We start from the raw sequence: 26,960 nt of genomic DNA on the forward strand, positions 1-26,960 counted from the left end.
TTAATTGCAGTGTAGACATGCCCACAAGGTGTTTAAAAGGAGAGACTCTTACTGCTTCAATAGGATATGTAGGAGCTACTGGAAGTAAAGAGGCATAGCTGAAAAAAGTTAAGTTAAACTCAAGCATAAGGTAATCATACCTAAGGGTAGAGGAAGGGGCCGAGACCCATAGTGCCCACGCAGTGGAGGTGGCAGTGCTCCAAATCGAATTGGAGGTGGCGGAGGTCCGGTCACTGGAGAGGTCATTATGGGTGTCCCAGGAAAAGATGGGGGACCTTTAGGACCTAGGTTCACCTGTTCAAGACGTTGGTTTGAAACTTTAGTGAAGAATATGATTTGTGACAATAGGCAAATATACTGATGCTAAAACACAAGTAAGGGCAAAACAGCCAAAGAGCAGCAAGTTGTCAAACCTTTGCAAAGCATGGAGTGTGCTGCCTTTTGAAGAATCCGGTTTAGGCCACTCAAATGCATACAAATTAAACATACCTTTGGGATGACCGCTCCTATGGTACAGCACAGTCATGACTAACCCCAGCTCCCAGATGCTTACCCCTTTAAAATGCCAATAGGCCCATACAACATTGCTGGATGTTAAATGCTAAAAAACAACCCCTTTCTTCCTGTAGTACGGGTTGAGAGATAATCTAAATCCTTCTGTACTACACATATTTAGATGCAACAAATATCACATTTCATTGGATTACTCTTACAAGTTCTCCTCAAAGATAAATGTTTGCATGCAGTCTTTGACAAAAGCAATAGGGTTTTCATCATATTGCAATAAAAATCAGACATAGTTACGCTAACTGAGCCATCAACAGGAGTAAAGAAACCTTTAAAAACAGAGCACCCATGGTTAGTTTTGCAGAGCATTTAGCTATTCAGCAATTTGAAACACCATGCCCTTGATTCCTCGCCATCAAAGCAAGGAGTGCACCAGCATCATATCCAGCTGCCAAATACTCACTGCTGCTGCTTCAGAAGATGAAGGTGGAACAGTAGATACACACGGGGCTTCAGAGTCTTTGGGAGGGTTTTGCTTTTGTTTTTGGCAGTAAATGACAGACAAGGGATACAGACAAGATAGAACATGATACACAATTAAGAAGAGAAGCAGCAGGTACAGTGGGTCACAAGAAATGCTGCCTAAAGTGTTCTTGTGGCAGAAGAAAAGTTTTCAGCTTACCACTCCATCCATGGATGTGGAAGGTGAGGAGGTTCTTGGCCCACTATTGACCAGGGCTGCTACAGCAGGGCCAAGATCTGTAAGAAAAGCAGAAGTTTCATATGACTTTACTCAGCTTTGGAAGAGGAACCTGGGCCTTCAATTACACATTTCCAGTCAATAAACAGCTTACTGAAGGGGTTGGAGGCTACAGCTCACGTAACTCACCTGGGACAGATGATCTTCCAGACAGCTCAGGTGGCCTCCTTGGAGCTGAAGGGCCATCCACTACCGTACATTAAAAGAAATATAAAACACAGAGCTCAGACACAGACTTGTTAATTCAGCTAGCTACTTCTATAACAAATCCATATCTTCTGTACACTAGCCCCTTCACATCACTAATTGCATACAGGTTCAGTGGCACCACTAGGGGTAGAGAGAGAGAAAACTAAACTTTGGGAGCAGTTTCCTTTTGAACCCTTTGATAGAGACAGAATTTCCCAGCACTATCCCCCTATGAGCCAGCAGTGGAAGTGCAGGAAATCCTTCCTTAGGCAACGGGTTGACACTTCAGCACCTCCAGAAATAAAACTGCATAGATTTCGAAGCATTTTCATAAGGTGTAGTATTTTGGATTACTTGAGTAAGAAATGGATTTATTTTTTTAAACAAGTGAACCCTTACAGTGAAGGTAAGCTCATTACTTAATCTAATGTGGACAGATGCAGTCTCTCCAACCACTCTTTTGCATGTGAAAAATTCAGAGGTGTAAATGCATCTATGTACAAGTATAACTGATGGAATCTCTAGCTGAAACCAAGCTGATTAAAAACAAAAACAAAAAAGTCAAATGCTCTACCAGGCCCCCCCTTGATCTCAGTAGTACTGAGACTTTCAGACTACAGTTTCTTTTCAACAAAATTTGCATTTGGACTAACCCATACGTTAAACAATAAGCTTCAAAGCTAAAATGAAAATTAACATGCACCCGTAAACTTGTGCTGAATGAGTTTCTGACCCTTTCTGGTTTGCTAGGGACATCCCAGAATGCACTGTTCTGCAACAACACAGATACGATTAACCCTATCCAGAGAATTTCACAAGACGAAAAAAATAATTTCAAGAACGTGAGTCACACAATGCCTTTTTGTGCTGACTGCCCCTCTCAACATGGTTAAAGTGAGGGCATTCAGTGTATATGCCAGCTTTACTCAAGTTCTCTCTTGCAGTTCACTGGTAATACTGTCTAGGAACAATAAGCACTAGTAAAAGGCAATATTTAGCATTTGAATATTTCTCCAAGAGCTTCACCAACGATAATACATTCTCAACACCTCTCTCAAATAAGGACAGACAGGCACAGAAGTCAATTGACTTGTTTAAGGGCACAAGTGGGAACTGAGATTAGACCTCTGAATTCTTGTGTTCATTGCTTCCTCCCATAAATGTCTATGGCTGCAGGAGAAGTGTCACTCCTTACCAAATTCACTTCTTGAACCTTCCCTTCGTGTGGCAGAAAGGGGCTGACCAGGAGCTTCCATCATCAATGGCGGGGAAGGACCTCCTCCACTCACAGGCGATGGTCCAAAAGAGCCATCATGGCTCAGTGGACCTGTGTAAAGGGTGCAACAGACTTCATTAATCCAGCAGTTATTTCACTCTAAATATTTAGAGCAAATACACCCAGGACTTCACAATCTTTAGAAGAAGGGTGCAGGCGAAGGAGGGAAGAGCAGTATTTACCTCTCCGTGCTGGGACTTGACGGTCAGGTCTGCCTGCAGTCGGTTTTACAATTAATGGTCTTTGAAGCATTGCAATTTTTTGGTTCACTTCTATTAATCTAAAAAATAAGCACAAGTTAAAAAATAATTATTTTGAGTATGCTTTGTCTGTTATTCAGGCCACCTGCATTGTAAAAGCTTACTAATGTCTTTCAGCATGAAGATATATTTAATAGTCAAGTGAATTTTAAAAAGGTGCATCACTGACTCAAATTAATGGTATGGCTGACCTGCTTGTTTAATCTAGAAAGTGTAAGCTACTTGGGACAGGACTGCGACTTCCTTTCGTTTGTGCCCAAATAGTGCTGAGCACACTTGACTGAGCTCCACGAATAGCTTGTCACATGCTTACTTTTGCCTCAGGTTGGCAGCTTCTCTCTTTTCTTCAGCCAAAGCTCTCTCTGCAGAGCGGGCAATGAGCTGTTCAGGGAAAGAGAAAAACAGGTACTGTGGAAACTGAATGCACTTGGGACCAAAAAATAAGCCACCAAAGTTTCAATCTGTTTTGCCAACTGCATGAACTGCTCCACTCAGGAAGCTAAATGCAAATTAAATAAATCTAACATTGCAGACTATTTAGAAACTGTAGTACAAGGGTCAGAAAAAGGAACACGCTCTTACCCAATTGTCATGGGCCTTCTTCTCATGACCAGCAATCTTAGATTTAAGAAAAAGGAAAAAAGTGGTTTTAGCTTGGTTTATCCAATATTTACTCTATCCCACACTCATCACCATATATCAGAATATATAATAATAATTAATAATAAAAAGATGTACTACAATATAAAAAAGCCAATTTAACCAATGAGCAGGAATATCTTTTACCTGGTTTTTATAAGACCTCTCTGTTTTTTTCAGTTCTTCCTCCATTTCCAGAATTCTTTGCCTATAAAATATGAAAGATTAAAAAGAAAAATTCCCCCAATATCCAAAGTTAGAACACTGTGAACCTCCAGTAACTGAAATTACTTGTAAACTTTCACTTCCTCAACAGCCAACACTGCTTTTTCATCTGCAGCAGACAATTTCTGCTCCTTCTCTTGACGCTCGTACTCCTCCTGGGTCAGCTTCCTGGACGGAAGAGAGAGAGTAAGTTACTTCACTATGCTACACATCTAAGATCTTACAGTTGAAAACTAGAAACCCAGCTGGCTGTACCTCATGCCTTCTACCTATAGGAAGAAAGGAGACACTAGAGAAGTGGTGGGCAACCTGCGGCCACCAGGGTAATCTGCTGGTGGGCTGCGAGACAGTTTGTTTACATTTGCACCGCTGCCTGCAGCTCCCATTGGCCGGGAACAGCAAACCAAGGCCACTGGGAGCTGCGGGCGGCTGTGCAAATGTAAACAAACTGCCTGGCGGCCCGCCAGCGAATTAACCTGACAGTTGCCCACCACTGCACTAGAGAAATGTGTACAAAAGAGGAGAAAAATGTTCAGGACCCAGAATATTCACAGCCTTCTGAGCCAGACAAGCAAACCAAATCTATATCCTGAGAACCCAAAATCTCAGGTGCAGAGCTGACCAGGAGTGAGAGAACCTCAGAGGTCTGTTACTAGTAGGTAGCTCAGCTCTACAACTCCCAATTTCTGTTTGTGGGAGAGTTTTCCCTATCTAGAGCTGTGCAGATGACAGATGTTAATTCAACTCTATAGAAAGACACTGATAAGGAGATGGACAGATTCTACACTTGACATCCAAATGGCTCAAGAAGTGCAAGAGTGTAAGTACAAGCAAACGGGGATTTGGGGGGTCTGGGAACAGAGCAGAGAGAAACCATCCTCTCTCTGCAACAGTTATTGGGGAACTGAAGCCTCTGGTAAACAGTCTCCCTGCCAATTACTATTATTATGTGACCAATTACCAGCGCCCCTTGTTCACCTTGTGTTTCGTTCCCACTCACCTTCTTTCTGACTCCTTTGCAATTAGTCTGAAGTATCCAAGTTACAGGCAACTCTAAAAGTAACTCTCTCAAAAAAGAAGCATTAGCATTTAAACTGACAGTAACTCTAAACCTAATTACTACTAGCAGCTGCTTTCGGGTGGGTGATTTCCTTATTAGTAAGGCTAAGATGTTATCACAGAGGTCATGGAAATCACAGAATCAGTGACTTCCCAAGACCTCGGTGACATTTTCACTTCAGCCCCAGGGCAGCGGGACTGGAGCTGTCAGCCAGCAGCCCCCCCCCCCCCCCCCCCCCCCCCACACACCCCTCCCAGCTGCTGCAGGCAGTGGGCCCCTCCCACATTCCCCAGGGGGGATGCCGCCCCCAGCAGCAGCAGGAGGCCCCCACCGCTCCCAGCCAGCGTGGGCAACTTCCTGCAGCTCCAAGCTGCTGGTGGTGGTGGTGGGGGGAGGGGGGGACACCCTATGCTCGGAGCCACCATAGGTGGGGGGGACCTTGGAGCCCCCAGCAGCAGTGGGGGCTGGACCCTCCTCCCTCCCCGTTTTGTCATAGTTATTTTTAATAAGGGACAGGTCACAGGCTTCCGTGAATTTCTGGTTATTGCGGTCGTGACTTTTACTAAAAATAACCACGATAAAATCTTTGCCTTACTTATTAGCTATATTTGGAAAGACTTCCCAGAGGATGAGCATTGTCCACTGGAAGTGTTTCATTCAAATCAGTTTTGCAAAGAGAGTATTAAATGGATGAGAGGATTATCCTGAGTTAACAGTAAATTCATTTTAAAAAATCAGTTTTGGAAAGGATCTGAATCCTCATGCTTCAGGGCACGAGCCAACCTTGAACTACTGGGGGCTAGAAGGAAACTTTCCCTGAGGGCAAGTTGCCCCATAACTGCCTCCTGCAGGGTTTCCTACACCCTCCTCTGAAAGAACTGATGTTGGCCATTGTCAGTTACAGGACTCCGGACCAGGGTCCATCTACTCCAATCAGGTAAGGCAATTTCTTTGGTACTATGTCCTGTTTGTGACGGCCTTATAGTACCTTAAGCTTCCATCCCTTACTGATTTTCTTCCACATAAACAGAGTTTTAAACATTTGTCTCTTCCAGAACCGGGTTATTCTTAGTCACATTTGCCCTTTAGCTGAAAGTGTGGCTCAGAGTCCAGCTCATGTCCCCCTACCAAAGAAGCAGGTTTGTACTTTTAACAACATTTCTGCAACTTTAAAAAAATTCCAAACATTAACAAATGGGGAATGAACAGTTAAGGGATCTAACTAACTTCCCAGTGCTGCTTAAGGGCATATCTACACTGTAGCACTTCAGCGAAGACGCTACTACACTGACAGGAGAGCTTCTCCTTTTGGAGTAGTTAATCCATCTCTGCAAGAAGTGGAAGCTATGTCAATGAGAGAAGCCTTCCGATTGACAAAGAACTGTCTACACCGGGGGGACTAGGTTGGAATAACTGCGTTGCTCAGGAGTGTGGATTTTTCACATCCCTCGGTGACGTAGTAACACCGATGTACGTTTATAGTGTAGACCTGGTCTAATCCTTCACCACTCACTCTACCAGACATTGCCTACCCATCTTAACTTTCCCCCTAGAACTGCAAAAATAGATGCAAAAGGCAAAATGCAATGCTGAAAAGTTATTGGAAAAACTGATCCCCGATTACTGAACAGAAATGTATTTACTTTTCTCTGCAAGATACTAAAAAGGAAGTTCTCAGTAAGAACACCATCACAAATAAGGAGTTTGTAAGACAAACTGTTTAGAGATAAGGTAAATCAAAAGTTTTCAGCAAAACTTGCCCCCCAAAAGCTTCTACTCCAGGAGCAGATATGTGAAAATTTCAAGAAAGTCAAGTTTCTGGGGAAGCTGTGGTCATATACTGGGCTTACAACCAGAAGCTAGCTTCAATCTTATCTAAGCAGTGTCTATCACCACTCCATGAGAGTTTTGTATATAAAAATTTAACCAAGCAACTCAAAGTGAGGATAGAACAGAGAGGAAACAGTTAGATGGTGCATCTTATATAGGCAGATGGGAAAGAGTAACTACTCCACCTTTAGGAAAGGAAACAAAGCTTACTTTTGAAGCGCCATCTCCTTCTGCTGATAGAGCTCATTGAGAATTTCCACCTTCTGTTGCAGAGTTTTACATTCATTTTCAAATCGAGCTTTGGCTGTCTGTAGTGAACAGGAATCATGTTCCAGCTTTTTTATTTGCTCTGCAGGAGACAAAGAGGCACATAAGGCAGTGACAGGAACTGCTATCAAGCAAATTTATAAATCACACAAAGAGTATTTCACACTAAGTGGCTCTTTTGCAGAGCTCACCTTCTAGCTCATGCCTTGCTGCTATTTCATCACTCAGTTTGGACTGCAAAAGATCTCTATCTTCTTCAACTATAGATAATGTTGTTTTTACCTGTAAAGAGGGAAACGAGTATTTTATAAACTTAAATAGTTCCCACATAACTTTTAATTCTATTTGTTAAACAACATAATGGGGTATACCCTTGAGACATCCATCATCTGCTTAATCTGATTCTTCATCTTCTCACTCCGGTTATCTAGAAGAGAAAAGGAAAACAACTACTTGCTTTGTAGTCTCTTCTCTCTAATATTGTTTAGAAAATACAGAGTTTTAAAAAAATTATCTGACAAATATTTTAATACCGAAACAAGAACAGAATCAAGACTTTAAACCTCTCATATCACTGTTCCAGGACCATCATTTGGGACAAGTTTATTAGTCCTTAAAGACATTTTACTGATCCAAAGAGTGAGTTCTGATTACAATTCCCCTCACCCCCAACACCCTTTAGTTCTAACATGAATTTGGTAGCTGTTCTTGTGGACAGTTTTTTTTTCCCCCCTAGCACCTGAAAACCTGGTATTCCAGCCTCCAAATTGCATAGGATGCCAAGGTTAAGATTTCAATGACACACTGGGGATTTGGAAACCAGTGGGGCATCCAAATCCCCAATGCTGCTTTGAACAATCTAAGTCTAAATCTCTAAATTGAAGTTGCAAGATCTCAGCTGCTAAACAGTTGGAAGTGAACAGATTAAAATAACTCATTTCAATTAACATCTTGATTTTTTTTAAAAAGGTCTACTATCTTGAAGTACTCACATTAGAAATAAATGCAGCATACTACCCTGTTTCCCCGAAAGTAAGACATCCCCCGAAAATAAGACCTACTTCCAGTTTTGCCTCTCGCTGTAATATAAGGCATCCCCCCGAAAATAAGACCTCCCCGATAATAAGGCCACCCCGGAATATAAGGCCCCGAAGCTCCAGGAAAAATAAGACCTCCCCTGAAAATAAGACCTAGCGCATCTTTGGGAGCAAAAATTAATATAAGACACTGTCTTATTTTCGGGGAAACAGGGTATTGCAAAGCTGAGATCTTAGTTTTCTGAAAGTTATTAATTGCTAGACTTGCTACACTAGCCTTTAAACACGCCCCTCACTCAGGCAACTCCTCTTAGTGATTATAACAAATCCTATACTTTGACCAGTGACCATTTTAGTCCTGAAATTAGGAGACAGATTTAATCTCAAAGCAGAACATAAAACAGATGCTCATAACACATTATCTATTACCTAAACATATTCTGTACCTCTCCCCTGATATGATTTGAGAGCACTACCTCATCGTCTAAATATGTTTAATTACTGCATGCACAAGCCAGCCATTATTTAAGATCTCTATACCTGGCAGTTCTCCATTGGCCAGATCGTCTCCTGTGTCCCATCCATTTCCTTCTCCATCCTTCTTGCCCTCAGAATCTGCATCAAATTGCTTTAGCTGCATAATGCAGTTAGTCAAAACCTAATGAAGAAATCAAACGAACAATAAATAGAAGCCACTCTACTTTTGCAGAGTAGTTCAGCCATTTAACATATGGAATATTTAAGATGGTTGCTCTTTAGCAAGAACATACTTCGATTTCATTTTCCTTGTAGGCAAGTGCTTCTTCTATGTCCTTCTGAGACTTCTGATACAGTTTGATCTGTTCACTGAGCTCAGTGTGTCTCTCACTCCAGCCTTCTGCTTCTTGTAGCAGCTAAAAAAGCAACAAGTCAGCATGATTTTTGGCTTTATTTTTTAGTACTATGTATGTAGAGTGTATCGCCAACTTTGAAATGGTAACTGATCACCAGTGACTATGGAGAGTGTGTGCTTAAATTAACTTGACATTTAACTTGAGAGGATAGATCATCCTCGGACTACTTGAAAATCTGGGTGCTAGAAAATTTTCTTCAACTTGTATTGTTACATAGTTCTACGAATTTTAGTTTTCTTCACACATCTAATATTCAACACTAGAGTCAAAGTGCTCATTTGCTTCTAAATAGTAGAAATTAACTGAAGGTTACAAGCATCCCAGCCACACCCCTAACATAGTAATCAATCTAAAGAGGGGCAGAAGACAGACACACAACACAAGAGGTAGCTTTTGCTACAAAGATGGGTCACTGTACCAAATGAGTCATGTTTCAGTACCAAGGAAAAGACATAGCTTCAGAATGGCCTCTTGCATTCCAATATCTAGCAAGAGTAGCAATTCTTCACAATGGCTTCACTCGGCCCTGACTGTAAGTGGTAACATTAGCGTCTGAAATATTGTTTCTGATCAGACACCGGCCATCACATCAGCATAGCAACAATTTCATAGAAGGGTTAGCAGCTGGCTCACTGGAACTGGTGAAGTTTTCACAACATACAAATGGGAATCAACCTGCCTGCAAAGCTTTGTAAGACATCTGTCAATCAGGGCTAACTCTGAAATAGTGGACTTGAGTTTTATCACACCTCCTGACTCATACCAGGATGATCCAATCAACATAAGATACTAGTATTAGGATGATAGGAAGGAATGTGCTAAGACCACAAAGTGTGGAAAGGCTTGGTGTATCAGTGTATAAATACTTGAAAAGCAACCGTTTAAGATCTGCATGTGCTGTGGAAACCTCCTTAAAAATCCCATAGGTTTATTTATTCTAGTATTTGACAACAATAATTAATTGCAGGAGAAATAGTTGTGGGACACTTTTTTTTTTTAACAAAATACTCAGTTTTCCAACAGACCTAGTGCACAGTGTAAAATATTACAGAATTCAAGGAAGAAACACAGGTAATGTCAAAAGACTAGTGATGCTTACTTGCTCCTTTCTCTTTTTGAGTCTAGCATTCTCTTCCTGTACATGACGAAGCTCAGACTTCACCTTTTCTTCACTTAGTTTAGCTTCATTGAGGACTATTTGAACCTAAAAAATTTCAACATGTCATTTAAGAATTGTATGTTACGGATTATAGAATATAAAAAAATATGTTAAAAGCAACCCACCCCCCCCCCTCCAAAAAATCTGGTAGGTTAAGGTTTGCTATCAGATATTTGTGACGGTCTGGGGGTGCAATCGAGACTGGTGAGGGGTCGTGTCAGTGCTTGCCCTGCAACCCTGGGTGCCTCACAATGCTTTGCTGTTGTAGTTCCCAACCTGGGATGCTTACAACCAAACTACAAGCATTCAGTTTGAAGTGTCCGTGTGGTAGACAGCCCTGGTTCAGCAGCTCTGACCCCAGGAGCCTGTCTACGGTCCCACTCTGGCTTCCACCCACCCTTTTTTTTTTTTTTTTTTTTTAAATAACCAGCAAGGTGACACCAACACACTCAATATCCTGAATTTTCCCCAAACCATCTGCTCTGTAATGTCCAGTCACTTCATGGATAGTTCAGAGAAATAATAAAGGTTTGTTTGTTCGTTCCTCTAAAGACACAAAGCACCACACCACACTTAACTGGGATAAATACACCCTTCCATTTAAACACAGCACTGAGTTGGTTTATAGTAAGAATAAAACACATTTATTAGCATTAAAACATAGTTTAAGTGATGCCATGTAAAAGAATAAAGTTAGAAAGGGTTACAAGTAAAACAAAAGTGAACACATGCATCTAAAAGTCTAAAGCTTAATCTAGCAAGGTACAATCTTTGCCTAAGCAAGTTTCTCACCTATATTTAGTTCCCAGAGATGTCAAACACCCGCCTCCTCCAAGGACTCCTTTTTCTCAGCTTGCAAGAGCTGTGTTCCCTTATGTCTGTCTAGTGATAGATGCCAAAGATGGCTTCTCTCCTTACTTATCTTCTAAAGTTCAATTACTTTGTTTGAAGAGGAATGGTAACCTCATGCAGTTCTTCCCTTCCTGTGGGCTTCCCATCCCCCTGCATGTAAATGGGGCATCTACTGTTTTGTTTCCACTATGCTTAATTTACACAGAAGACAGGTAAATAGCTGCCTTCTCTCTGGTCTAGTAAAGGGAACCTGTTTCTCCGTTTTGCCACAGTCTTTAAAACATCAAGTATCCATATTTCCTCATATAGTGTTAATATATATATATTTCACAATTCTATCACCCACCAGTGTGTCATTAGCATCTAGAAAAGACCTCACTCTATGCACTTTGTATACAATATTACTGTATTATAAAATCAGTTGATTTAATTGTTTATCACTTGCGGTTCAACCCCCACCTTTATACCCCAGAAAAAACTTTGAAATGAATTCTTCTGAGGGTTACTCTTCAAAGTAAAGTTTATTCAAGCTGTGAGAAAGATGACATGGAGCCTGGTGGTAAAGGAAGCTCCATGCTCTTTCTTCCCCACTTGTTAGCTTAATAGCTATGTTTACTTAATATGTAAAAATGGACCTTCATTGTCTTTACCTGAAGACTGGACTGGTCAGAATATCAAATACACATTTCTTTGTCTGAGGTTGACTTGTTTACTATCTCTCCCTGACTGGCCTGGTTTAAACACACTTTAATCATAATTCCAGTATATATCCATAACTCTTAATAACCACTGTGTACATACATCACACCAGAACATTAACCATCAGTGAGTTACTAGATTTGAAAATGATACTTCAGAAAGCATATTTTGTACAAAGATTATTAAAACAATGTGTAAGATGCAGTGTTCCCTCTAATCTTTCCCACCCATGCGGGGAATGAATTTTGATATGTGCACCAATATGGAGGTGATGTGCGACACATCATCTCCATATTGGTGCACGTAACAAAATTATTTTGGCGGGGTGGGGGCAGAGGGGTTCAGATTGTGAGAGGGGGCTCAGGGCTGGGGTGCAGGGGGGGTGAGGGCTCCAGCTGGGGGTGAGGGCTCTGGGATGAGAGGCTCAGGGCTGAGGCAGAGGATTGGGGTGTGGGGGGGGGATGGCTCCGGGGGGGGGGGCAGGCTCTGGGGATGAGGGGCTTAGGGTGCAGTGGGGCTCCTGGGGGCTATGGTGGGGAGAGAGGATTCCCCCACAGCTCTCTCCCCCAGCAGTAGCACCTGGGCTGGGAGGGAAAGGCGCCTCTTCCCCGGTCGTGGCAGGTCCAGGGCTTGAGGAGGGGCATCTCTCCCCATCACAACCCTGAGCATCTGTGTGGTGCTTATTAGGCAGCTGCGCAGCTTAGAGGGAATTTAGGTAAGGTGTGAATACAGGAGTGCTTAAGGTCACAATCTTAATACATGAAGATAGCTGGTACAAAAACCAGCTTCTGTGAATGACTCTGAAGGAAGATCTAGAAAGTGCTTTACCTCCGAAAGCTCTGCAGAATGCAGTATGATAACTTCTTGGAGTTTCTCCAAAGACTTCTGCATTTCAAATATCTGCATAAGAAAGAATTAAAGGCGACTCCATTTTAGCTTCACAATTGAAATTTAATTTCAGTTACCATTAAAGAATATATTTTCGAGGTATTTGAACATACCTGAAACTCCAACCAAACTAGATTTTCAGAGCCAGCCCTCAGACTAATTGGAGCACAAGACGTTGCCACACCAGGGGCAGGGGAATTAAAAAAAAGTATCAGTTTGGGTTCCAAGCTACGCCCCTTGCTTTCTAGACTAATAGAGTTTCAGGATCAGTTTCTCCAGCCTGAAGTAAAAGGTGCAGTTTGCTGCTGCCACCTAGCAACAACTTTTGACCAAATGAAAAAGTAACACTGAAACTCAATGAAATCTGAGTTTAGTCATCGTTGGGTATGTCTACATTGCAACTGGGGGCATGCCTCCCAGGACACACTAGCTCTGCTCAAGCTAGCACGCTAAAAATAGCGATGTGGATATTGAGAAACAGGCTAGCTGCTGAGTACATGCCCACCATACTCCTACGGTCCGTACTCAGGTGGGTAGCTTATGCTGCAACATCCAGGCTGCTGCTTTGAATATGCTAGTTCAGGGGTTCTCAAACTTCATTGCACTGCAACCCCCTTCTGACAACAAAAATTACTACATGACCCCCCAGGGGGCTGGGGGAGAGGGGGAATGAAGCCTGAGCCCGATCGCCCCGGGGGGTGGGGAGGCAAAGCCAAGCCTGAAGCCCCGGGTGGTGGGGCTCGGGCTTTGGCCCGAGCACATGTAATGCCAGCCCTGGCAACCCCAAGACCAGAGCTAGGGCACGTCTGTCTCCCCAGGCATGGAGACATATCCTTTGTGTTAGGAGGATCAACATGAAAAGACTTGGATAAGGGCAAGGGAGACCTTAGAAAACTTCATCCTCGGAACAAAATTGAGGTTCCTAGGGAGGTGGTGAAATTTCAGATCAGTTAGGATAACTATTGGAACATAGTCTGAAACCAATATTGCCAGGAAATCCCAGAAAGCAATCTCTCTCTTTGGATTTCAGTGTTTCTACTTTTGGTTGAGACAAGGAAGTGCAGAATCATGTGAATAAAAAGTCAGACAAAACTCTACTTTGAATTTTGGGAGAAGGTTTACCTCAGTTCTTTTTCTGAACTAGTTCACTCAGCCCTCCTCACCTTGACAATTCAGGCACAGCGACCCCGAGCTAAACCCCTTTAGGGCACCACCAGCCATTATTGATATCTTACTTTGTCCTCTTTCTTCACATTCTGCTGTCTCTCTGTTTCTAGCATTGTGTGCAGATTTCTCAATCTGTCATCTAGGAGATGGTTTGTTTCTTCAAGCCCCTTGATAACGTCCTGTAATAGAAACAATTCCCAACCAACTAAAGAACGGTATTTGTATATTTTCAGGCACATCATAGAAAGCATGAGCTGCTCTTTACCTTAAGTCCTGCAGCTTCATCTGAGAGACTAGTGTTCTGTTTCTGGGCCACCTTCACAGATTCCTTGGCTTCCTTAATCTAGGTGCACAGAAAGAATAAGATTATAACACAGGAGGTACAAACAACAAAATAGTAATACAATACAAGTTTTCTGCATGTTATTTGCAAACTGTGTCCCAAATGCCAAACAGAGAAACATGACAGAAGACAATATGCCATGTAGGTTACAGAAATAATGCTAAGACATTAGCTGTTTATTCACTGTACAGTAAACCAATAACAGAAAATTAAGAGGCATGAAGTAGGCAAATAGTGCAATACCTTTTGGTCATATTCTGACATCTTCTCTAAAATTTCTGTTTTTTCTTGTAGGAGATTTTTAATCTTTTCAGCAAGTTGCTTTTCAGTCACTAAGGGAAAAAGAATAAATCTAATAACTGTACTCCACGTCCTGAGAGAAAACTCAAAGCAGCTAGCACCACTTTGTAGACTGTTTTCAAGTGAGGACTATATCACAAAGCAGGGTCTTGTGCATGCTGCCTTTCCATAGCACTCACTCCTTCCTGCATAACTGTGCTATAGAACTTAAGCTTTCATTTACATAAAAGGGTTGGAAAGCAACTGGACACAGAGTTAAGAATTCCCCTGTCATGGGGAAACTTCAGTTGGTGCAGAGCTGGTGTACCTGGCTCCTGTGCATCCTTCCTCACAGAGCACAGGACGCCTGGTCAGAGAGGGACACATTCTGCTTATGCCCAGACAGCACATGTTTCCTTGGGAACCACTGCAACCTCAGACAGCTCTAGCTTATGTGGGGGTTGAGGTGGGGGCACAGATCTGCCCTGAGACTCAGGGAGCTGCAAATGGCTCCCTGATAGCTGGCTCTCTCTACTGCACCAGAAGTAAAATCTGTGCAGCAGAGAATCTAGGCCAAGGTTTCTACCTCTCATGACTGTGAAGGAAACACTGAGAACATGAGCAGATCCTAAACTGGTGAGCCGTGCTGATGAGCTTGATGGAGCTGTGTTTAGTTCTCCTAGGGAGTATTTCTCTGATGAAGCAATAGCCTGGAGAGGTGTGAACTTGCTCCTCCATCTAAATAGTTTGCTAAAATTATCATCTTGAGGTTTCAGTGTCAATATTATTTTGATGTTAACCTTTGTCACAGAAACATCCAGCTAGTATGCTTATCCAAGTCCCAAATTGCCTCCCACATCTCCCTAGGTGTCATAAGCGCCAATTCTCCCGTTTCCAGTTTTCAAAACCTCCAGCTTCCTCCGTGACAATTTCTGCAAGGAAGTTATGCATCCTACCCCTCCATGGCATGGGGCACCAGTTACTGCTCCAGTAACCCATAAACTGCAGTGCAACTGCTGCCCCTCTCCTCCCCACTACACATAGGGTTTTGACAGCCAACCTCCGCCCTACTGAGGTTGGTATTTGAAGTGTTGCTTGTGGCTGCCCCCTTTATCCTTAACTTGGAGGTGTGGGCTGTAGCAATCAGAAGCTCTAGTATCCAATGTTTCATCTTAATCCAGGCAGCCAATCCATGCGGCACCTTAATATTAAAAGATAAGCACTGCCACAGCACAGCACACATGGCTCATGCTGGCTTCCCCTAGCATATACAATGATCTTAGCTATGTGTTCTCTTGAAAAGGAAAAGAAGACTAATACTTAGCCCTCATAACATGTGTTCAAAGTGTTTAAACGACAGTAAGAACACTGAAAAGCATAAAGCATCTTACCTTGATACATTCTACTCTTTACCTACAGGAGAAAACAAGAATAAAAGGAACTGGTCACAAAAAGAGTTATTCAAAGGCTTCTATGAATCCCTCTCCAAAGGGGGGAAAACAACTGTGAGAGGGAGATAGTTAGCCTTAAGTGTATGTGGCCTGAATTAGCATATTGAAAGATCTACATATCTATCTCTGTCAATTAAAGTGTCAAGTAACATTGAATAAACAAGCTTAGCTAATAAAAGCTTCTAGGCTAATGCCCTATTTCAGAGCCTGGGTAAAGGACTGTTTATTCAACCATTAGGAGGGCACAAATAACCCAAATTAGAATAAATTAATAAAAAATTAACCAACTGTACATCAAATGATCATCCCGAATTTGCAGATGTTGGGGGGGGGGAGGGGCACACAAACCTAGCTGTAATCAACTAGTTAAAATGAACTACATTTGTATGGAAATTACCATTTTCCAAGCAACTACTACTAAAAAAAACAGACATAAAACTCTCCTTCTTATGCCCTTATAAATTAAGACGACTTTGCATGAGATCCAGAATCAGTGCATTAAGCAACAAAGCTAGAGTGATGAAAAAAATCAATGCTGTCCCAAAACATGTTTGTTTTCCATATTATTCTACTTTACACAGTAAGAGGCGTAGCCAAATGTATAGAATTTTTAAGTGTTTATTCTCATTTAATTTAAAGGTTGCAAAATAAATTGTAACTTTAGCAATCTAACTTTAAATACTAATTCCCAAATGGATGACACTGGAAAAGAAAGTACATTTGAAGGCTGGTCAGGGATAAATACATTGCCCAGGCATTTGTTTGTGGAAAAGGGAAATGTGAAACATTCTGTGTGGAGTGGGCAAGAAGTGGGTTATGGAGGGGCTCTGCAGCTGCAATGAAGACTAGATCTCCTACCAGGGAACTGAAAATGGTCAGCTGAGTGGTCAAATGCTTGTTATGTAGTTGGTTGGGGATTGTATCAGGCACTTAGGAGGCACAATTTCCATAGGCAATTTTACTCTTCCTCAACATTCTAAGGTTTCCATAACAACTCCCTGCAATCTTGGAACTATACATTGACTGTTACTGAAATTTTCACTGTGATAGTTTGATAGACTCACTCCACAAATTAAAGAATATTGGTTTCAGTTTTAAAAGAAACTGTTAAACATTAAATTAATGTTAATGATCTAAATGGGAAAGGAAAGAAAAATATTGCTTTGATACTCGTATCATTACAAGTATTCAGCCATAAGGGCCCAACATCACAAAGTACTAAACATCAGTATGCTCATAAACTTAAAGTGTACTCACTGAAAGGCAGGTTCTCCAGAACAGTATACCTAAAGTAGCAATTCCCACCAAGGCAGTGATAATGATGGGCTCCCAAGGAAGTCCATGGAAGTCAGGCCCAGGCCGAATGTCCTCAGGCAGTGTGGCAACCAACTAAAACAACAGGGTTGACAACCATGAACAATTTTTTTTTTAAAAAAAAAGACCTTTTAATAAAATACACAGGAAGAGCAAAAGAAGGAAAACTCCATCTTCTAGTCATAAAACCAGAGAGGACTATCCAAAACCTTCTAGGGTAGTCATAACTGTCTCAAATGGCCTGCAAAGAGCTCAGTGCTAGAACATGCCAAGGAAATGTAATTAGCCTAAAGAAGCATCCGTGGAGCCATGAAGAAGCTTGATGGTTGGGTTTGGCAACACAGACGAAAGCAATCCGATCACATTTCTACTTGAAAAAAAATGTTTGAATATCTGAAGAACCTGGAAGTTAGGGGCTTCTATACAATTTAACCAACAAACACTCCCTAGAAGCCACCAACTTCTTTTTAAAAACAAGGCCAAGTGGATCACATTTATAGTTATAGATAACTAATCAATTAGCTCTTCAGCACATGAAGTCATTCCTTTTTACATTTCCTGTCATTGGCACAATACTGAACCCATAAGAAAATATAAGCTTGATAGTCTGAACATTTTCTCACTCCCCTAGCTTCATCCTTGCCAAATGGTCTCTTCCCATCCCTGATATAAAAGTTAGGTGGGATAAGACAATTTTATTTTAACACATTTAGCCACTGAGTCCTCTTTTTAGCCACACATCTAAAACATGCAATCTTCCATAACCTTTGAAAAATTAAATGTTAAAGGCCAAAGATCCAGCTCACCCAGAGATCTGTCTTGTTTCAACAGTCTTTTTGAATATACAATGCACTTATGTACAAAAAAATCATACCACCAACCCACAAGCCCAAACGAAAGACAATACATCCCAAAATAGTCCATCTAATGTTACAGCGACAAAAACCTCTACCGATTTTCCTACTTTGTTTCTCATACCTGCAAGCTTTAGGTAAAAGTAATTTGTGAAATTCTGGGAGAATGGGAGTGACCTAACAGAAAGCGGAAATCCATGACAGCATTATAATGGGCTATATGTAGCCAACGGTGATAACATAAACCGCAGTAAAATGGAAAGAACAAGTAATCGCAAGAGAATTTATTCCCTGGCTGGGAAGTTACTGAACATTGAGGAAACGAAGATTCTCTTGCTCCCCCAACGCACCCAAGGCCTAGCTCTCAATAACCAGCCATCTTCTCCTTCCCACCCCCCAGCGACAACGGACCCACCGCCTCCACGCGAGGAGGGGCCAGCCCCACTCCGTGCCGGCTCGCTGCCCCGCCGCGCCAGTGGGTTATGACGGGAACGGGGGAGGGGAACAGGCCGGCGGGCGTAACGGTGACTACGGCCCAAGCTCACGGCGCTCGCTACCCCGGCGGCCCCCGCAGCGCGGGACAGGCCCCCGCCCCCTGGGGAATCCACGCGAGCCGCCCGGGGAAGGGGAGGTGCCAGGAGGCCGGGAGCTCCCACCCCGGCGCCCCCCTCCCCGGCTGCCCGCAAGCCCGCGCCCCGCTCCCACCTGCAGCAGCCGGCCCGTGAGGGCGGCGTATCCGCGGGACAGGGGCCCCAGCAGGAGCGCGGCGGGGCCCGCGGCGGTGGCGGCTGCCCCGGGCGGGCTGGAGGGGGCCGCGAGCTCCATGGGGAGGGGGGCCGCGGGTCGGCGGCGCTGAGCGAACTTCGCCTCCTTCGCTCGCCTACAATAACACGTCACCTCACGGTGACCCCGGCGCCGGCCTCTCGCGTCATCGCCCGGCGCCGGCAGGGGAGGCGCGGGAACCCGGAAGCGGCTCCGAATCTACGCCGCCTCCCCCCCCCGGGCGGAGCGGGGCCGTGCGCGAGCCGCGATCCCTTGTGCTCCGCGCGCAGCCGGGCCCGGGGCCGCAACTCCCCTGCCGGAGGAGAGACGGCTCCGTGTCCTGAGCTGCCGGGCGTGTCTGCAATCACAGTCCGCTCCCGCTGCCTAGCCTACGCAGGTGCGAGAGCGCCCCAGCCAGCTCTTCCACCGGGCTGACCTGTCCCGCTATCCCCGGCTACCCCCAGCGGGCACCGAGCACTAAGGGGGATGATTTTATATCATTTCAATTACCCGGTACAACTTGCGTGGGGGCACATGCCAAGTTTAGCTTGTGCCAGTAGATATACAAATCCAAGCTAAATAGAGACAGTTTTCAAGCGATGTGAGACCATACCCAAAAGTAGTTGGCATAACTAAACCCATTCAAGCTAAAGTGGTGCAACTTCTCTGTTTATACGAGCCCTCAGAACTCTCGCACCGAATTTAATTTCATGTATTCCTACAATACAATCATCTTTATAAACAATTTTCAATTTGGATTGGGTCATTTTAATGCTGCAGGTATCTGTTTTTCTGAAGCCAGTCTATAGTCCCCCGCTCCCTAAACAGCTTTCTTTGCAACCAACCCAATTTTCATTTTATACATATTTCATACGTTTCACAAAATTGTTTTGGAGATGCCTCAGTAGGCCAACTATGAATGCTCAATTTTAAAAAAAAACCAACATAAAATTAAATAAATTTTAAAAAGTACATTCCATACTGTACTTACAATATCTGTGAATGGTCGCATATTTTCTTTAGCTAAAACAGCCACATCATTGAGAGTTATATGCGGTACAGCAGGATCTGCTTCTAAGTGAGGACTTTCAATCTTCACAGTATCATCTGCAGTAGTAACTATACCTTAGTTAAAAGGAGGAAAATGTTAATTTCAGAAATATTTTAAGTAAACCTACAGTACCGCCTACAGTACACCTTAGTATTTATTCCTAGGCCCTGTCTACAATATGGAAGTTTTCTAAAATTAGTGTTCATGTGGTTGTGAGACCAAGGATTGTACCTCAGAAGTACCTGGCTCATAGACTTCTGATCTAACAATGCTTCACCATGGAATTGTTGCTGTGGCAAGAGATGCATGTGCAAATTCTTTCTCCACCATTACCCGGAATTCCTACTAATAGCACTTGAAAGTGATGTTTGACCACTCCTGATTTAAAATTAGGCTATCATGCATATATACTCACATTCAGCTTTATGTCAGCCAAAAACTCGGGCTGATTTTTTTGGAGTGATTGTCTTATATCAAAGTCAGATTGGAAAGAGCGGATGATAGAAATTAACGCTGCAGAAGTTGAATGGCAGAGTACTGGTAGACTGGATAGCGATCTGCAGTTGATTTGGCGGGTCTTCACTAGACCTGCTAAATCGAGCCGAGTGCATCGATCCCGGGAGGGTGGATGGGGGGGTAGTGTAAACAGAGGCTCAGGGTTGGTGATCTCAGGCAGGACTGAGATCACCATTGCCAAATAAATGATTTTTAACTTAATTTTACATGGAGGAGAAATCTCTGCTAAGTTCTTTCAGAAAATGGTGATACTTCTGTAGGTGAAAAAGCAGGATTCCGAGGGATTTAGCGTTCTTAGAAGGCAATGTTAATATACTAAATTTAGATGAGTCTGGCCTGAATCTGCTTTAATTTTAGGACCTTTCACTCTGGATCCAAACTTAACAATTCTGACCCATCTCATAGAAATATGGGAATTTTCAGACTAGCAATCTGGTACATCTAGTCCAGTACCAGAGGCTTCAGAGGAAGGTGCAAGAAACCCATATAGCAGACAACTATGGAATCAGCAGCCCATTAGCACAGTTTTTTCCTAACCCCTTTAAATAAGAGGTTAGTTTATGCCCTAAAGCATAAGCATTTATATTTTTACATTTTTCTCTCCAACATACCTCTGGCTGATCTTTAACTAAAATACCTAACATGATTTTTTTACTCTTACTGTCATTACATCGTATATATCATTAGGCCCTAAGCAAAATAAGCAGTCATGAGATAAGAGGAAAGGTCCTCTCATGGATCATCAGTAACTGGTTAAAAGATAGGAAACAAAGGGTAGGAATAAATGGTCAGATTTCACAATGGAGAGAGGTAAATAGTGGGGTTCCCCAGAAATCTGCACTAGGACTGTGCTGTTCAACATATTCAGAAATGATCTGGAAAAGGGAGTGAACATGAGGTAGCAAAATTTGCAGATGATACAAAAATCACTGAACATAGTTAAGACCAAAGCGGAATGCAAAGAGTTACAAAGAGATTTCACAGAACGGGGTGACTGGGCAACAAAAAAATGGCAGATGAAATTCAATACTGATAAGTGCAAAGTAATGCACACTGGAAAACATATAATCCCAACAATACATACAAAGTGATGGGGTCTAAATTAGCCATTACCACTCAAGAAACAGATCTCTTGAGTCATTGTGGATAGTTCTCTGAAATTTCTGGCCCAGCAGACTGAAGTCCTCTGTCTAGCCACAAATAAGATAAAGGCACAGATGGTACTATTGCAATTTACTCTACAGTGCTCAGCCATTGTGACTCAGTTCTAACCTGGACTCACTTGTAGGAGTAAAAGGACAGCTCCAGGCCTATTCAAGCCTTAGCCTCTCCACTGAGACTGCAAACAACAGGCTTGGGAATGTGGACATTTTGTCCACTGGGAATTGAATAGTTGCCACCACATTTCACATATGCCAAACAGTCATTGGACGGTCCTGTGAGCCTGGGCTGAATTCAGAAAAGGACAGGCTCCATTCCCTAATGTGAAAATCTTATTGTATGCAGGACTGGGTAGATTTTTTATAGCGCTGTATACATTTTTTTTTAAAACAACCAGCTACCAACCCTCTGAGTCATATCGTTCCCATTGCCTCTTTTTTGTTAGCTTGTGACTATTTGAAATTCCTATAGTGTGTTGATATATCATAGAAGTTTTATACTGGGTAACTGGAGATTAATGTGAATCACTTTCTCTCAATCACGTGTAATAGTAAAGTGAGAAGAAAGGATGGTCTAGTGCAGGGGTGGGCAAACTATGGCCCAGGGGTCACATCCGGCCCTCCAGACGTTTTAATATGGCCCTCGAGCTCCCGCCGGTGTTGTGAGGATAAATACATTAAAGATTGGGAGGTACTCTCAAATACATGGTAATGGGAGCCATATAGGTACCTAAGATAGAAAGTTAGATTGTCCATCAGGTTCGGCACACCAGTCTGAGTATTAATATTAGAAAATGCGTTTGTGCTATTTTTGTAGTGCACAAACACAGCAGAAGACTCTTTCCATTGACTTCAACAGGAGCTGAATTGTGCAATTATCAGAATCATTGAAAGATTTAGGCAGGATTTGCAAGGCATAGCATATTAATGTCAATTCAACCATACTCCTCTTTAAAAAAAATTTTAACATCAAGAAAATTACCTGCAGCCAAATCTTCTCTGTTACTTTGAATTGGCCCAAGGGACATATCCGCCAGGGGCAATCCCTTCTCAGTATCAAGGATTTCCTGGGTTTCCTTTTTATCCAAGAGCCCCACCTCTTCCAAAATATTCATATCTGGCTCAGGCTCCCTCAGTTTAAGAGCCTCCTCCTCCTCTTCAGTATGCTGTACTGGCCTCTCATCTTCAACTTGTGGGAACTTCTGACCAATTTCTTCAGCTGAACTTGGGCTTCCCACAAGATGGCTGTCATATTCCGTTTCTTTTACAGTATCTATAGTAGAGAGAAAAGCATAGATGTGGCATAGTTGGCTTGTCTTTCTCACTGGCAGCTGTATTGAGTGAAAGTTATTCAAAGACTGTGATTGACAAAGCCTTACTGATATCCTCCAGTAAATATATTCTTCCAGATGGCTATTTTTTTGTTCCAGCATATTTTTAGGCAAATTTCAGTGACACCCAATTAAATATTTGCATGGAAATTATGCAAGGTAAAAACACTGACCAGATGGAAGTTTTACTGAATCTCAGTAACAAGAATGTATCAGAAAATAAATGGCTAACTATTTGCTTCTGTTAAAAGTGCCCTATTTATACTAGGGTTTTGTACTGCCCTTCATCTTTGTCCCCATCACTATTATCTGACTAATCAGGCAGGCATCAGCAAATCTCTGGTGGACTTCATGAAGCCTATGGCTCATCTTCCTTGCCAAGGTTGGCATGCTCAGTATTTCCTCCACTCATTCACTGTGTTTTGATGATATTGTGGTGATGGGATTCTTATCTAGATATTTTTTCAGTGCCTAAGTTTAATATAAAATCATTGCACATATCAGATAAAGGCACACTAGTTATAGGCAGCTGCTGTGGAAGTTCAGCACCTACTACATATTTCTAAAAATTCACTGCATGCCTGTAATTTTTTTTTTTTAAATTAGGCCCTGTGTGGATGGGTCTTTCCTGACACATCCAATCACTTCAATCTCATATGCAGGAGGCCTGTTCATCAGAATGAAGCAGATGGTTGAGGATCAATAGCCGTCATCTCTCTCTCAGGGTTTATATGGCCAACCATCAGCACAGTATCTGAGCCCTTCCACATAAAAATTGATTAGCAATAGTGAAGTCCCAAATGTAGTCTGGGTTTCTTTCCTCCCCCCGCCCCACCCCACCCAATTATGCTATAAAAACTCTACCCGGAGTAGGGTTATATGTTTGTTTTAGGGTTTTTTTTCCTCCATAGGCAAGCAAAAAGAACCCTCAACTTCCCCTGAGCAATTGTCAAATGTAAGATCCTACCTGTATCATGCATGCTATAATCCTTCTCATGTTCTGGAATGGACACAAGAGGTTCACTCTCACTAACAGATGAGTATTTGTGCCTTAATGAATATATTAATTCCTGAACATCATCCATCAGTGCAGCTTCTTCATCCCACAAATCTATTTCTTTCACCACCTCTTCTTTATTTTCTGCTTGCCTTGCATCTAAAACATGTTCCACAATTTCCATTATCCTAGATTCTGAAAATGTAAGGATCTGGTCCAAAGCTTGTTCAATATCCTCATAATCATGATTACCCTTTTGAGCAAGATCCAGCTTCAACTTCATGTTGTGAAACATGGCTTCTACCGTGACAATGTGCTGGGGCCCAAGATACTTTTGTAAACGTGCCACTCGCTTTTCATCAAGAAATTCTTTTATTATAGTGAGCTGCTTCACAGCCTCTCTGTATCCTGGCTCCACAGCTTCATTTGTGGTTACAGAAGTATCAGCAGGTCCTGTCTGCTCTATTACGTTCTGAATATCTTTCAGGTCTTTCTGCACAAGATCCTCTAGGAGAGGATCTTCCGTTTGATTAAAGTCATTTTTGCTGTCCACTGTTTCAAGGGACTTGTCATTTGGCAAAGTCCTTTCATCCTCTTCTTCCACTTCAGGTGCTACTAATCTTTCTTCTGTTTCTGGAGACTCCTCGTCTTCTTCCATCTCATTCAGTTTAGCTCCACTGAATTGTATATCCTCCTCTTCATTCTTGGTCTCACTCAAATCTTGCATGCTGTTCTTTCTGGCATGCTTAAATGTTGTGTTTGCTTCCTCTCCTGATTCATCGATTTCATAAACAGGATTAGCAGTTCCTGAAATAGCTCCATCTGGTATTTCCAATTCTGGGTTTGTACTTTCTCCATCTAATTTATTACCCTGTCTATTTGCAAGCCTCTCTTTTGATAATTTTGCACTCGCAGCATTGTCATCTTCTAATAGTTCTTCCTCTGCTTGACTTAGGAGGTCATCATCTTCTTCAGCTTCCAACTCTTCAGACTGAAATTCTGGTTTTACTGTTTTTTCTCCAACTATATCGGTTCCAAGAGCTTTGTCTTTATTTTCATCCCCACTATAAGCAGTGTCTTGTTGGGTCACCCTCTCTATCTCAACATCCTGTGTAGTGTCTGTGGATATTTCTTCAGTTGCTATTTCACCAATACTTTTTTCTAATGTCTTCTTGCCTGTGTTTCTGGAAAACTCTTGTTCTGCATCTTCCTCTGAATACCTGGTCTTGTTTTCTTGTTGCTTAGATTGCTCAACAGCTGCTTTACTTGTATGCTGATTGTTCAGGTCTTCTTCCTTTTTTCCCCTTAGTATTTCAGTTTCTTCCTTAATAGCAACATTTGTTTGATTCTCATGCTCAGGCACCCTTGTTTGTTCAAAATCCTCTCCATTTTGTTGAATATCTTGTTTCTCTGTAGCAGATGTTTCATGCTCTCTTTTGCCTTCTAAGAGGTCAATATCCCCCAGGTCACTTTGGGATGCACTTTTTTGCTCCTCCAGTGGTTCTGGTAGAAAATTGATGGATTGCTGGTCCCCAGATGCTTTTTTTCCCTTTATTTTCTTCCATAATGTTTTGGGTTTTGTATCATTTTCTAAGCTGTCCTCCAAAATCTCCTCCTCTGCCTTTTCTTTATCTTTCAATATTTTATGAAGAGTAATTCCTTCTGGATCATCTTTGATGTTGCCTACAGGTGGTTTTAAAGCTTCTTGCTTTTCTTCAATGGATAGTTTAGACTCCAGGCTAAGAATAGCGCTAGGATCATGCACAGATGTGCTGTGCAGTTCTTCAGTAAATGATTCTGTCTTATCATCCATGAACTCTTCCTCATACTGTTTAGTTTTGTTTGTTTTTTCCTTTGGATCTTGGCCATCTACAACATGTTTTTCCTTTTTGAGAAGGTCTTCTTCTGTTAGATCTTCAAGCTGAACTGTTGCTGCTGTTTTATCCTCCTTACTAACTGGGATCACCTCATCCTCTTCCTCTTTTTCTTCCATTGAATCAGACTTGCCCACATCTGTATCATCATTTATTCTTGCACCCCCTCTGCGAGTTGGAAAGATAGTGTCCTCTACAGTTGTTAATAAACCCGGATAGTCTTTTTTCTCATTATTTCTTTGGGTAATTAACTCTGCAGCAACCTCAATGGTTTCATAGGGTTTATTCTTTTCTGACTCATGGTCAGCATATTTACCAGCTTCTGAGTCCACTGGAGTTTCTTCTTTTGTAAAGGACAGCAAAGGAATTTCTTCAGATTGTTCCTTAAGATCTTCTAGCAACTCTGTGTCATGAGAATCAGTATTCAAATCTTCATTAAAATCATCCTCCAGTGATGTCACAAGGCTAGTCATCTCATCATCAGACACAAGGGCATCTGCAGTTGAGCCAAATTTTGTTTTCAAGTCCATAGATAGTTCTCTGTTTAAAAGTGTATAGGCATCAATCTCTTCACTCTCCTTATCTGATTCTTTGGCTGTACCCTGAGGATTATTAGAATTTTTGGCATTTTCACTTTCTAGCACTTTTAATTTTTCTTGTAGCATTCCTTCTGAGTGAGGATGTGCAATTTGGTCTCCCTGAGACTTTTTTTCATGGCTATATATGTTGAGGTCATCCCTCTCAGATTTGAAGAGTCCCTGTACATTCTCAGTATTTTCAGAAAGAAAACTGCCTTTTTCTTCTGTTTTGGTGAAGACTTTCTTGTTTTCTTCTGGACCTGGCTCAAGAACATCAGTCTCAGAAACATCAAGGGGCTTTACAGTATTGGACCCTTCTGTCTCCTCCTCCTCTTTGGTTTCTTCAACAACTTCTGTCCCTGGAGCATTCAATTCAGCTTTGCCCCTGTTCACCACAGTTTCTTCCGAAGATTTTAAAAGCTCATCCACATTATAGTTATCAAAATCATCTTTTCCTCCATCAAAACAAACAAAATCAGTTTCCTGGAGCAAAGGGGAAAAAAGCATTGTCAGTTGTCAGAGAGTTTTTTCTATTACACTGATGTAAAAGGTTCAAACAATTTTCTTTACCATTACACATGTCTACACTTTTCCATTAACTGGGGACTAAATCTGGAAGTCTGTAATCAAAACTTCCATTGACTCAATGGGAGTTTTCTTGAGTAAGGACTGAGTAGAAAAACCAAGTAAGGACCTTAGGATTCCAAGCAGTGGGCTAAATCCTAAGAAGTCATGAACAGAT

General features: G+C 42.2%; 1 protein-coding gene across 3 annotated transcripts in view; it reads right to left on the bottom strand.

The window, feature by feature from the left end:
* Nucleotides 1-26,960, bottom strand: part of MIA3 (MIA SH3 domain ER export factor 3) — a 37,709-nt gene that overhangs the window by 1,309 nt on the left and 9,440 nt on the right. The window contains exons 4-28 of one of the 3 annotated variants that reach the window (XM_024219262.2): nucleotides 23,737-26,701; nucleotides 22,421-22,711; nucleotides 19,703-19,836; nucleotides 17,039-17,170; nucleotides 15,722-15,743; nucleotides 14,295-14,383; nucleotides 13,974-14,051; nucleotides 13,777-13,887; nucleotides 12,482-12,553; nucleotides 10,043-10,147; nucleotides 8,821-8,943; nucleotides 8,591-8,708; nucleotides 7,385-7,440; nucleotides 7,205-7,295; nucleotides 6,957-7,095; nucleotides 3,923-4,024; nucleotides 3,779-3,839; nucleotides 3,575-3,610; nucleotides 3,306-3,373; nucleotides 2,915-3,012; nucleotides 2,652-2,783; nucleotides 1,397-1,456; nucleotides 1,190-1,266; nucleotides 971-1,042; nucleotides 141-294 (exon numbers count right to left, since the gene is read on the bottom strand). In XM_024219262.2, the coding sequence (XP_024075030.1) occupies nucleotides 141-294; nucleotides 971-1,042; nucleotides 1,190-1,266; nucleotides 1,397-1,456; nucleotides 2,652-2,783; nucleotides 2,915-3,012; nucleotides 3,306-3,373; nucleotides 3,575-3,610; nucleotides 3,779-3,839; nucleotides 3,923-4,024; nucleotides 6,957-7,095; nucleotides 7,205-7,295; nucleotides 7,385-7,440; nucleotides 8,591-8,708; nucleotides 8,821-8,943; nucleotides 10,043-10,147; nucleotides 12,482-12,553; nucleotides 13,777-13,887; nucleotides 13,974-14,051; nucleotides 14,295-14,383; nucleotides 15,722-15,743; nucleotides 17,039-17,170; nucleotides 19,703-19,836; nucleotides 22,421-22,711; nucleotides 23,737-26,701 (5,386 nt within the window). Of the gene's footprint in view, nucleotides 1-140; nucleotides 295-970; nucleotides 1,043-1,189; nucleotides 1,267-1,396; nucleotides 1,457-2,651; nucleotides 2,784-2,914; nucleotides 3,013-3,305; nucleotides 3,374-3,574; nucleotides 3,611-3,778; nucleotides 3,840-3,922; nucleotides 4,025-6,956; nucleotides 7,096-7,204; nucleotides 7,296-7,384; nucleotides 7,441-8,590; nucleotides 8,709-8,820; nucleotides 8,944-10,042; nucleotides 10,148-12,481; nucleotides 12,554-13,776; nucleotides 13,888-13,973; nucleotides 14,052-14,294; nucleotides 14,384-15,721; nucleotides 15,744-17,038; nucleotides 17,171-18,654; nucleotides 18,830-19,702; nucleotides 19,837-22,420; nucleotides 22,712-23,736; nucleotides 26,702-26,960 lie in introns of those variants that run through there. The other 2 variants (XM_024219263.2, XM_024219264.2) reach the window with 2 other exon arrangements.

Source organism: Terrapene carolina, unplaced genomic scaffold (assembly GCF_002925995.2).
Source record: "Terrapene carolina triunguis isolate 2854851 unplaced genomic scaffold, T_m_triunguis-2.0 Scaffold262, whole genome shotgun sequence".
NCBI lineage: Eukaryota > Metazoa > Chordata > Testudines > Emydidae > Terrapene > Terrapene triunguis.